General features: G+C 39.8%; 1 protein-coding gene across 1 annotated transcript; it reads left to right on the top strand.

Annotated features, from left to right (window-relative positions):
- The first annotated feature begins 4,745 nt into the window (after nucleotides 1–4,745).
- Nucleotides 4,746–8,961, top strand: RCAN3 (RCAN family member 3). Its single transcript, XM_010075575.1, has 4 exons — nucleotides 4,746–4,989; nucleotides 6,806–6,979; nucleotides 7,567–7,738; nucleotides 8,526–8,961. Exons 1-4 carry the CDS (start codon nucleotides 4,795–4,797, stop codon nucleotides 8,732–8,734), a joined length of 750 nt encoding a protein of 249 aa, XP_010073877.1. The 5' UTR covers nucleotides 4,746–4,794; the 3' UTR covers nucleotides 8,735–8,961.
- The last annotated feature ends 4,102 nt before the right edge of the window (nucleotides 8,962–13,063 follow it).

The following is a 13,063-nucleotide window of genomic DNA, read 5'->3' as shown; positions in this document are numbered from 1 at the left end:
CGGAGCGGCGGCGGCGAAGTTGTTTTAACAGTTGCTCCCTAGAGCAGATATAGAATTGGTTTTGGTTTTGTTTTTTTTTTTTTAAAGAATAATCACAGGATGGTTTTCTGTCTTAACTCTGGACGTGGGTGCGGGTCCCCCGGCCCGTTAGCTCGCCCCGGGCTGCTCCGCTGGGTAGACCTGTTCTCCGCGGCTTTGCGGAATTGAGCCCGAGTTTATAAACTCCTCAGAGCGGGTTGGGCTGTGTAGAAATTGCTATGCTGTTTTGAGTCCGTGTTATTGCGTTTTATTCGGGAAGCAGTCCGGTTCCCGCTCTCTGAAGCTGCTGGAAACGAGCCGCTTGGCACCGGTAACGACACCCGTCCTGCCTGTGCCGGTGCTCTGATGGAGAACTAAAGCTCTCTTTGGCAGAAACTGCATTTCCACAGTCTGCTTGAATTTCAGAAGATCTTAAGCTTTGGATGGAGAGTTTGCTTTGAAGATGTGCCTGTCACCTGGTATTTAAATGATAAGCAGGTATTAGTTCTCAGAAGAACACAGGACTTAGTAAAAGGTGTTATCCAAGTGACTTTAGTTCTTGGGATCCTTCTAGACCTGCTGCGTAAGGCCATTAATCTGAAATCTAAGAGAGAGAGAGTGATCAGAAAGCTTGCTAATGAGTGTTGTCAGTTGTCTACACAATGAATTTGGTAATGATTCTAAATTGTTTATCACAGTAAGAATTAGCTGATTGTGATAAATAATTAGCATTTGTATATTTTCATTTATAACAGAGTATCTTATAAATAGGTGCTTTTTATATTCCAATGAGGAAGTGAAAGTCATTCCCTTTTTGCAGAGGGGAAACTGAAGCAGAGCAGGTTGGCTGTTGCATTGATAATCACGGAAGTGTAGCTGTTGAGCTTGGAGTATTTCTTCTGATTTTGTTTGTTCTGATAATTGCACAGTAGTTCTACCTAGTCTGTTAAAATATCTCTGTTTCCAACAGTATTTCTTAATTAATATTCGTACATCAGTGTTGCCTATCTCATCCTTATTTCAGGGAAGCTGTTGCATATTCTTGTATTGCTCGGTAACCATGGTGTTTTGAAACTGATATGGGTGAAGTTGGGAAAAACAATCTGTGAAAAAAAAATAGAATTAACCATGTAGGTTTATGATTAAAAAAATAGAACTGTGATGCATTCTTATTTAAAAAAAAATAATAATTGGAGTAGCTTTTGTAGTTCAGTTCTTTCTACAGAAGCTTTTCAGATTTTGTTTTTACACTAGCAAGAAACACTGTACTGTAAATTATATAGAGCTGTTGATCTTATTGCTGAAATATTTCCTGAACTTTGACTATGATTGCTTCTATTAAATCACTTTCCCTGCAGACTGTTTGCAGGAATTCAAGGGAATAACTGCATTGTCTTCTGCAGCTTAATAGTGTACGAGTTCCTGCTCTTGTTCTCTAAAGGAAGAAGATGATTTCTGGTAATTCGATTTTTGTTACTAGTTGAGAAGAAAACGCAACCTACTTCATGGCAGTGGGGATGTTTAAACTGCCCCAGCTCTCCAGTATCGTTTACACACATCATTTGAGACCCTCTGCCTTTTTAGAGCTCAGAAAATACCTTACAGTAAAACGTTTTGTTGCTGTATTTAAATGTTAAAACATGATGAACTTGCATATAATGAAACCTGAAGCCAGTGAGGCTGTTTGCTGTGTGCAAAGCTGGATGCAGTGTGCCTGGGCAGGTCTCTGTGTTTTTCATCAGGATTCTTAAACTTCTTTATAGTCTGAAGAGCATCTCTTCTGTGCAACAATGCGTCCCTTTGCAGAATTTGAAGTGTTTCATAATACCACAAATTGTTGTTGAGCAAAAAGCAGTATTTGCCTCAGATCAAGGGTATTTACACTGTAAAAGGTTCACGGGGAAGATCTTTTGTGGTGAACAGACACCAGGCCTACAGTGCAGGATCACCAGGGCTGTCATCTCAGCTCGGTTTCTTAGCAATCGTGCCTCGGGAGTTTGTTTTAGTCTGTGTACATTTTGAAGGTGAGAATACACAGGTAGACAGTGGTAGTTGTTGATTGCTTGTTTTGCATAGAAATGAATGAAATGAATCAGGACACAGAAGACTAAAGGATGTAGGGACTGCGAGTTTTGTTTCTTTCATGTTAAGATGCTAACTAGGCAGTTGTGACAACTCTGTGCATGGTGAAAATCATAGTGACCTTGCAGCCATCACTTTATCTCTGTCTACTTCATAGGTTACTTGAATCGTTTAATGTTATAGAAATTAAATTATAAAAGAAACTAGATCTTGTGGCTTTTTTGTTGGCTTTTTTTCTCTTTCTTTTTTCTTCCCATCCTCTCTTTACAGTGTGTGTGGTATTCTGTGAAATCTGAGCTCCTGGCATTTGTTTGCAAACATTTCAGTTGCTTGTTATTGATCCTTCTCCAATTCCTAAATTGATTTGGCAAAGACCTTTCCTTAATTGTATTGTTTACCTGGCTGTCATTCTTACCTTTTACCGCTCCATCTTTTGTATGTTGTCACCTTTTCATTTACCAAATTGCCCAATTTGATTATACCAAACAGACATGGAAATAATATGGATGTCTTTTTTCAAAATACAAAATTAACAGTTTCAGAGTTTTAGAACCTCCTCATGCTGTAACTTTGAACTTAATTTTAATTCTCTGAATTACATTAACCAAATTTGGCAAAAGAAGGAAAAACTGGGATTTTTTTTTTTCCCCCACAGTGCATTCTTTGTGTCTTCAAGTTGGTGTTTTAGAAGGTGTCTTGTGTTGCACTTTTTAACAGTATCAGTTTTATTTTCTTTTCAAGCAGATATTTGCATACTTGTCTCGTTGGTGCATAAAAGATGGTTTCTATTCAAGGAGCCTGTACAAAGTCTCATTGTGCAGAGTGTTACCCAGAAATAGAGAGTTCAGGCATCTTATTTGTATGCATAAAAATCCATGTCTGCCTTCATTCTGTCTATCTCTTTGCTCATTTTTCCCCGAAGTGCTGTTCCTCTGTGCTAACATCCCAAACGGAGGAACATCTCTGTGGTCACTGCAGTGTTTGGTGTCAGTCGCCTACAGGTTGCAGCTCCTTAAATAAAATAAAGGAAGAGTAATTGCTTCAGTTGATAATCTACGGATGAAATTCTCTCTCATTTTAATTGTGATGTCTGATTCCCCAGTACTAACGGAATGAAGAGAGGAGTACTACTGCAGGCACGGTGTAAGTCAGAGCAATTGTGCGCTCCATTAATCTTATTTTCTTGATGCTTTTGCATCCCTCCAGTCTGCTGCTTTTACTTCATTTTGTAGTGTACAAGGCTCAGACAACCTGACCTTTCTAAAGCTCTTTGTAGCGTGGCCAATTTGACCACATTTTATGTTGATCTGTATGTTACCTTACTTCCTGTCTTATTCAGTTACTTTAAGTCTTTGAATTTACATGCCAGTGTTTCAAAACTCTCATTTTTCTCTCAGTTTTGCTTTCTTGTCTTGTTTGCAAGTCTCCTCATTCTTTGATTTGTCAGAGAAACAGGTTTTTGGAGTATTCAGGTGTGAGTTAGGTGTTTCTTACTGTGATCTGTACTCCTCTCTGATGGGGATGCTTGGGAAGGGAGGACCAAAACCAAGATACAGCGTGCATGTTGCTCTCCATTCTGTCTGCACATAGCTTGGCTTGCTTGTAGGTGTCTGTCCTGTTGCATGTTGGATTGATTAGCCCAGAACTCTCTTGGAGTCTGGGCTGCTAAGCCAGATGGTGACTTTTGTTTTTACTGTGTTCGTGTATTTTCTTTTCCTTTTCTCTTTTTGCGTGAATCAGCAAGCATAAAAAATTAGGTTTCTACCAACTGCATGTTTTGATGCTTTTACGTCCCTCTTTCTGTGATGCTGAGGAGTGTTTCCTGTGAAAATTTTGAAACTTACTGAGGAAAAAACAGGGAAAATTTAGCCAGGTCTGTGCGTGACTTTGTAATGGTTTGACTAAAGGTGTGACAGTGAACTGGTGCGGTGACGCGTGCATGTGCACACATTGCTTCAGACAGCTTTTATGCGTCCACGCCAAGGTTATGTTGATTTAACTCACTTAACTTAGTGTCTCACCTCATGTGTGTGTCTCTGAGCAGTTTGTAAATACTTAAGAAAAAAATACTTAATACCTACTTTATTTTCACATGCTATTTCTCCTTAAATACAAAGTGTTTGGGAGTGTTTGGGTGTTGTTAATTACAAAATTTGTCTTAAAAACGTAAAAAGATTGTAGGTTTTGTTCCCATATCTGCTTCTGGCTTGGAGAGGCTTTGGACAGATGAGTTAACTTTGCTGTATTCATGTGTTCCTGTTGATGAAATAAAGATATTTATTCCAATGTCAGAAGACTAATTACTTGGGAAGTGCTTTTAAGTTATTAAATAAGAAATTGCTATTAACTGAAAAGTGTGTCATGGAGAAAAGCTTCTAGAACCGTATTGTAGTTCTTGATTTATGTCAGAGTAAAGGAGGAGAAATTTCATTTACTTGACAGAGTGACTTTATCTTTTGTTTTATGAACAGCAGAGCCTTTATTCCATTTGCAGAAATGGGATACAGTGCTTCTGCTTTGTGGGTGAGAGGACGAGTTTCATGATGATTTTTATTCTTTTTTGTAAAATTGTTTGCCTTAAAGAAAAGTCAAAGCAAAATGTGGTATCTTCATGTTCTGTTTTGGTTTTGTTTTTTGGAATGGCAGAACCCTACCAGAAACTGGAAGGTAAAGAAGAGTTGCTTTGGGTGAACGATGCTCAGAGATACTATGAAGTCCTGGAGCGACAGCCAGTCAGACCTCTACAGCAGTGACCAAGAAGAGGAAGAACAGATGATTTTTGGAGAAAATGAAGATGATTTGGAAGAGATGATGGATTTAAGTGACTTGCCTACCTCACTCTTTGCTTGCAGCGTTCATGAAGCTGTGTTTGAGGTACAGGAAGAAAAGGTAAGATAGAGGGGGGCATATTTGGGATGTAGTATTGTAAGTGTAGATACAGCTATTGAACATTTTTGTCTGGATTTTCAGTGTGTGTTGTAACTGGGGGGAAAAAAACCAACCCACAGTATTTACCTGGTAAGCTCAGATCAGAATGAGAGCAGTTAGCAAAGAGCAGCTAATACTCCACTTTTCTGGCATTTGAAATAGTTAATAGTTATATAGTGCTTCTCCCATGAAAAGCTCATCTGATCTTTTTTTTTTTCCTCTTTATCCAAGGTATAAAATCCACGGGCAGATTTAAATAAAATCTGAAAGCAAATTTAAATGTTCTATATCAAGGCAAGGATTCTGTTAAAAGAGCATTATAAATTCACAGGCTGTATGTTCTGACTTGAACACCTTGAAAGTGGCTTATAAAAACCTTATAATAAACTAAATCTTGTCTGGCCTCCTAACATTTGTATTCAGTCAATCTGTACTTTCCCTTTGCTTCCAAGAGCATCAGGAATAATTATGTACGCTGCATAAATGAGGGAAAATAGGAGCGGCTGATATGAAAACTTTGGTTTGCAGCTTCCTCAGTTTCAGTTTACAGAAGTACTTAAGCCTACCCTTTGGTTGAAAAGTTTTCAAGCTCTGAGGGAAAAGTGTGGTGCCAGAGAGGAAATACTGCTCTGTGCCTCAGAGTTGCTAAATTGTGTACTTATATTTAAGACAATCTTTCAAGTATTTGCTGTGAGCTGAATTCCTAAGCCAGTGCTCCTGACAAATGGACATAATATGTTCGAAATAAAAGGAACAGGGATTGGTTGAGAACGTACACATGGTGTCAGAAACAGTTTGTAAAGCAGCTTACAGATCCCCTTTTGGGTAGGGAGGACGATATTACACAATGAGAGCTGTTGTTCTTATAGTTTGTTTTAATTATATTCCTACGAATACGAAAGGAAGGTGCCAGAAAAGGCTGTTGAGGCTTTAGTGGCTTATTTTCAGATGCAATGCTTTATTTTTTATTGTCTCATGTTTTACAGAGAGAATGAGATACAGTTCGTTAGCCATTATTTGTATGCCTGGTGTTAAATGCTTTTCTTCAAAGACCATGAGTTGTTGCTAGCCTGCGTACGTCAGTAGAAAAGTTAATTCTAGCCTTGCCTATTAGTCTGGTTTTTATTGGAAAACAAAACGGACAATGCATGAGAGTATGTAAAACAAAGGTCATCTAATTAAAAAAAAAAGGCAAGATGACATCTACCTTTCTAGATAAATTTTTGACTCACTGATGACTAATTCAAATTGTTACTGTTTCTACTTCAATTCAATAAAACACGATTTTTTCAATTTATTTATTTTTGTGAACAAGCGTTGCTTAGTAATAGTAGATTTTTGTCTCTTCCAAAGTAGTCTTATTCATCCTGAGAATTTTGACATTTTCCTTAAGCACTCAGGACCTTATTTTATCTAATATAAAGGTTAACTGTTTTGTGTAGTATTTTTGGAGATGCTTGGGTGGAAGTCATGTGCGGGTACCAGGGTTTTTGTTGACATCTGCGCTTCTGGCGCTAGGTGGCAGTTTATGCATGAAGAGTTTCATGGGCTTGTTCTCCTCAATGTGCTCTTGGAATTCGGATTTAAATAGTGAGACAAAGCAGTGCTACTGAATAGAGGTCTGCAGTTCGGGGTAACTGAGGGATGTTTGGAATGTGCGGGTTGAGAAGGCGATTAGAGAAACTGTTGGGGTTTGGGAAAGGAAAGTGAAAGAAAAATGTGTTTTCATTGAGAATGTTCATTTTGTGTTTGGAGAATCTTTGTATTTCATCTCTAGGAAAGATTTGAAGCACTTTTCACAGTCTATGATAATCAAGTTACGTTCCAGTTGTTCAAAAGCTTTAGAAGAGTAAGGATAAACTTCAGCAATCCAGAGGCAGCAGCAAGAGCTCGGATAGAACTGCATGAAACTGACTTCAATGGAAAAAAGCTGAAGCTGTACTTTGCACAGGTATTACGGAACACTAAGATGCCGTACGTGTGTCCCTGCTTCTTCTTTGTTCCAGGTTTGCCCATGAGCTTCATTTGTGATAAATATCTAAAGTTACCTTCAACCTTATTCTTCTACACTGAGATGTGTTATTGTCACTCACTGAGAAATTCTTGCTTTAGGGAACATTTTTGCTTTTCAGCTTGAGCTTACAGAGCTGGAATTGGTATGGAACAGTTTCTGTGTAGTGACAGAAACGACCTTCCTCCATACAGAAACAGAAATGTGCTGGAAGAAAATAAGTGGGTCCACAGATCTCTTTATAATAGGTGCTTTACAGGAAATTTCTTCTTGTTGGATTAACAGCTTGCACGTGTCATACACAGCTACATTGTCAGCACTTACACAGGCCAGTTTCTTACCTGCAGCATTTCTCCAAGGTGTCATACCAAGACCTGACAAAGGTGTACTGCTTTTATTTTGAAAGCTAGGCTGAATTAAGCATTGTTAATACAGGGAACGGGCGTGCATTATTGAGGAAGTAGGCTAAATAAAAAGAGAATTAATTTTTGTCATCTGATTCTGTATCTCCTGGCTTTTGTCTTCAGGTGCAGGTATCCGGTGAAATAGGGGACAAGTCCTACCTCCTTCCTCCACAACCCGTTAAACAGTTCCTGATATCACCGCCTGCGTCTCCTCCAGTTGGATGGAAACAGAGTGAAGATGCAACTCCCTTGATAAACTATGACTTGCTCTGTGCTGTCTCAAAGTTGGGACCAGGTAGGAATATTTAGCTGCTTTGTTGTGTTGCTTAACTTCAAGAATAGTTACCGAGGGAATTTACCTACTTATCTTTCTTTCTGTGAGAATAAACTGAGTCTCTCTTATGTGATATTTCTTACTTTAATAAAATGATCCATCACTTTTTTTTTTTACTTTATTTGTTCATTGATTGAAAGTACAGCACAGAACTGGATTGTGTGGTACTAGCTCCATTGCATCTGTTTATTGAATTTTGTCTCAGTATTAAATAACAAACAAGAAGAGGAATGACAAGTTCAGTCTTTTACAGATGGACAGCTCCATTTATTAAGGATGCTGATACGTAGTTTTTGTGTTTAAGCGTCAAACTTCTTCATGACCCTTCCTAGGAAACATACTTTCTGTGAAAAGCAGGGAATTGGGAGGCTTAATGTTTTCAAATGCTTTTGTAGCTTTTAGTTTACAAATGTCATATAAATGTACAGCATAAATGATGTCACTTAAAAATTGGTATGCTGCTTGTCTTCCCATGTCTTCAGTGTTTCACAATAGTTTTTTACATCCCTCCCTCCTTTCCCTTAAATATCAATTGAAATTATGATTGTATTCAAAGTACAGTGTAACAGATACAGGGACTATTTTAAAACATTAACAGGTCTGGTGAAGGGTGGAAGTTGAGCAGATGAAAGATGAGATAGGAATAAATTAATATTTGGTTCTGTTACTGCAGAGTTCTTGAGATAAAGTGGCTTAAAACTTTTCCTTGGGGATGTTGTTAGCATGATTTTTGTTTGCTGCTCTTCAGGGGAAAAGTACGAGCTTCATGCAGGAACAGAATCAACTCCCAGTGTAGTTGTCCATGTCTGTGAAAGTGAGACAGAAGAGGAAGACGAAATAAAAAATCCCAAACAGAAGATCATGCAGACAAGACGTCCAGAACCACCTGCAACAATACTGCATGAATCGAAAGCGTTTGATTGTCCGCTGGAGGTAGGGGGCACGATGCACTGTTAAATTGTGTGATGCTCAAGATAGTATCAAAAATCAGACACTTAACGAGTACACGTGTTGATGTCTGTACTGCTGCTGTACTTTACGTATAGCAACAACAGATCTTACTTGTAGATGTCTCTCATGTTCAAGATTTTGGATGCCAATGCTCTGAAAGCACTTTAATTGTAGGGACTAGTCCCCCAAGTGTAGCAAATCCACCTGACTTGAAATAGTGAAAAATAGGAAGTAGGGTTGTGGTGTGTTTTTTGTTTGTGGTTTTTTTTTTTTAAAGATGTTACCCTTTTCTTTGTACTATACATTGTGATGTACCAAGTGCTGAAATAATATCTTACTGTCACAATTGGATTCAAGAAAGTTAATTGTATAGCAATGAAAAGCTGCTCTGTACTGGTACAACAGCTTCCATGAATATAGCGTCAAATGCAGGTGAAATGTGCCCTTTGTGCTGAAATTCCTTCCCTAGCTGGGAGCTAGTAATCTTCTGAGGTGATGATTAATCTTTGCTTTTCTCAGAAATGCCAAGTGTGTGTTTTTAATTTGACATGAGGCACAAATACATGTACGGAACTAGATTCAAGTAGTTTTGCTAACTACACAGAGAAGAATCCAGGAGGAAGAACCACAGACCACTGAGAAGACAGACCGAGTCTGTCACCAACGCTCCTGCTGCTACTGTCTGTGATAGCGCACCGATAGGTACGACGGTTTGCACTGACACCTAGTTAGGAGGGAATTACAGTGTGTAGGGGGAAATGCGGATTCAGCTATTGAATGTGTTGTCTCTGATCCTCTCTGAAAATACCGTGATGTTTGTATCTCTGCAGTCCTACAGATCGCCTACCTTTATAAATCAATTCAGTGACTGTTATGTGGTGACTAAATTATGTTAGGGGATAAAACATCTAGGGTTAATTTCTAACTTGTGCTCCTAAACTTCTCCAGTCTGTTTTGTATTTTTTAAGACAATCAGTTGCCTGGCTTAGCCAGTTTTTATGCAGTTCTAGCCCTTGTTTGCTGTTTTTCATTAAGACTTTTTGTGTGTGTGGCATCCTGTCTGTCTGATAGAGCCATCTGCGACTTTTGGGACCAGGATGCATCTTTTAAAATACAGATCTTTAATTTTGTGACCTTGTGTTAATTGTTTTAGTAGGAGGAAAATATGCCTCGTTATAATGACACATGCTCCTATGCTTTTATGCTATTTTATAACCAACATTTTTTAGTCTAGACAGATTCTTCTTTTTTCTATTTAAAAAAAATAAAATTGTTTGTGAACAAATCAGGCTGCTGATGTTCATCATTCAGAAATTGGCCTTTTTCAAATTAATTTTGGTGTGTTTCAATTCCACATGATGTGTTTATTGAATTTTCAAAAGCGTTTTCACTCGATTGATGGTGGAGAGACAAAGTAGTGATCAGGAATTTGCACGGGCATGGCAGTTTTCAACTCCGTGCTGTGCCAGCTTGTGATCCCTTCCTGCCACCAGCTTCAAGTTGCAAAATGGGATCCTGCAGGCAGGTCCGTGTTCCAGAGGCAGGAACAGTGTATATTAAAAAGGTAGGAAAACGGGGGTTTTTTGTTCATCTTGCTGCCACAGGCATTATATTTGTGTATCTCTTCAGGTATTAAAATCACTTAAAGTCCGATTTCTCTGTCTCACTGTTCCACGTTATTAAAAAAAAAAAAAAAAAACATTGTCCATCAGGGTTGTGTATTTTCAAAATTCCAGAAGTCCGTTTTGGATTTCCTGTGGTGTTTATATTTTGTTAATTGTTTAATTTCTACCCCATTGTAGAAGTTGCTGGAAGTAGGAATAAGTGGAAAACCTTCAGAAACAGTTTTATAAGGCAAATCAAGCAAGTAATGTTGTCAATGTATCTTGTGTAAAATGTGTAACAACGTACATTCCAACATCTTTCATTGTGTAAAGACACTTAAAATAAAAACAATGCAGTGCCATTCACCTCTGGTTTTTAACTCTGTTCCATGCTGGCTCAAGTTTGATGTATGTTTTTAATGGTGGTGTATGCTTGTGCAACTGAGTGAACAGTTGAGATAGTTTATGGTTTTCTGTAAGGAAATTATTGGAAAAAATAGTGCTGAAGAAGTTGGGGATTTCAACAGAAAAATCCTGGGAATTGCTGGGTGGAAGGAGGGACTGAGAAGGTTTTTGTGGTGGGTTTGGGTGCCTGTCGCAGCAGAGTTCCCTTTGGCCGTTTACCTCAACGTTCACTTTGAATGGGAGTTTGATGCTTGCTTAGAGTGTTGTGGGAGAGACTGTCTGCTTTGGGTCGCAGTGTTGAGCTCTATTGAGTTTTTGTTGTAATAAAGACAAATAATTGCTTCTTTTCAAAAATCTCCAGAGACCCATTTCCACAGGACGGAAGCGGTCAACCTTTATATCACATGTGCTGCCTGCATTGATCAGCAAAATTGTGAAACATCAGCTGGTTACACTGTGTGTGCTTTTGCCACCAGGTTCCACTTTCTTTCACAGATCAGGCAAATTTTGGCCGTGTTTTCTTGTGTGAGCCGGTAGAGGGAGGCTGTGTGCCCTTCTCCTAACCCATATGGTGGAATATAATTGAATTATATTAAAAATGCTACAAAATCACATTCCTTTGCTGTATGTGAAGCCGTGCCTGGTTCTGTGACAGTGCCTAGGGGCCCCGTTGTGCAAATTGAACGGGGGACTGTGTCTCCAACGATGTCTGCCTCGGAGTCAGGGGCGGACGGCAGGGGCTTGCGGGTGCTGGAAGGAATGAGGTGGCTGGAGCCCTGCAAGTACTGACGTGGGTGGGCGAGGAGGAGGCAAAGAGGAGGCTTTACGAAAAGGAAACTAATTTAGCCATCGATCAAGATCAGACGTGATTCTACTTCATTTCGCTTTGTCCGTAATCGCCAAGGTGACAGAGCTTTCCTCGTAAAATTAATGAAATTCACGTTCCCTTTATTTACTCCACGCAATGATTCAGTAATGACCATCAGAACCTGTTTCTCTTAATCGCCAACGTGCTGTTAACCAAAGTGCTATTTTTAGAAGTAGGCTTGTACAGAGGCACCAACTAGGCCCTGTCGGAGCTTGCACTTTGTATAAATAAATATCCCAAATTCCTCTAAAGCATTCTTCTGGAGAAGCAGCTGAAAAAATGTGTGGTCTTTTGTTTGGGCAGTCTGCCTGTGTATTCTGGAGAAAAAGTTGCCGGGGGTACTTTGTTTTTATTTTATAATAGCTAAGAATGGGCCCTAGTTTTGCAATCTCATGATTACTGCTTTTCATTCTATTTCTGCTTTGTTGCTGAACTACTTTCTCCCCAGTTAGACCCCATGCAGAAAATGTCTCCTGCTTAATTTATTGCCTGAAAGGTTATATTTCCTTTTATGTCTGGTTTTGGGTTTCTGGTCTTTTTTAGCCCAGAACAGAAGACTGTCTTATGAATCTTACCCTTACTGGGTTTTGTGTAAAACCTGACAGGAGGGGTTCATGCTCCAGTGTGTTTTAATGGGGAAAGAGACCCCAGCCAAGCCGCGTTCCCTTGGAGAAAAACACCAAAGTATTTCCTTTACTAACCCGAACAGGAGGCACACACCTGGCTGGATCTGTGGGTCTTTGTTCCTGTGTGGGCACCTGCAACGCATGGTTCTGGGACGGCTCCGTTCTGCACGCGTGAAGCTCAGCCTGAGGTGCGTGGAGCCAACCTCTGATGAATGTCCCCGTGCCCTTCACCGAAGGATCAGGGCTTGAGCCGTTGTGTTGGCACCGTGGTGCCCACCTTAATGGAGAGACAGGTGATACCCTGTGCTTCGGTTGTTTGTGGTTTAAGTTGTATTTCTGCCAAGTCACACTAGGAAACACGCAGTATTTTAAATGTTAACTAGTGTGTTAAAATCCTCTTCTGAACAAGGTCTCTCGCATTTTAGCATGTTGGCATTTCAAGGCCCGCCGAAGGGAACGTTTGATGTCCTTGGTGAAGCCAACGTCTTCCCACCAGAGCACCAGCAGAAACCCGGATGTCAGCAGCGTTAGGGTGAGGCAGTGGGAAGGGTGCTTCTGGTATGCAATCTGTTGGCTTGCTGTGTTACATAAAATAGAAAAGTAACCTGTAAAGAGCAGTGTACAAACCCAGTGCATGGCTACAGCTGATAGTGTAAAGGTTATAAATGTAGGACCTGGCGAGGGACTTCTTCCCAAGCAAGCGCCTGGGAAAGTCACACCCTCCCTCTCTTCTGCCACACAGGCCGGTAGAGAGCACATCGGCTTTTATTGAGCTTTTACTTGGCTTCCTTGCAGATGTTCACACCCCTTCTCGAGCACTGTAGCAGAGATG

Source organism: Pterocles gutturalis, unplaced genomic scaffold (assembly GCF_000699245.1).
Source record: "Pterocles gutturalis isolate BGI_N339 unplaced genomic scaffold, ASM69924v1 Scaffold35627, whole genome shotgun sequence".
Taxonomy (NCBI): domain Eukaryota; kingdom Metazoa; phylum Chordata; class Aves; order Pterocliformes; family Pteroclidae; genus Pterocles; species Pterocles gutturalis.
Note: the sequence above shows the minus strand (reverse complement) of the source record. Positions and strands in the feature narration are given on the sequence as shown.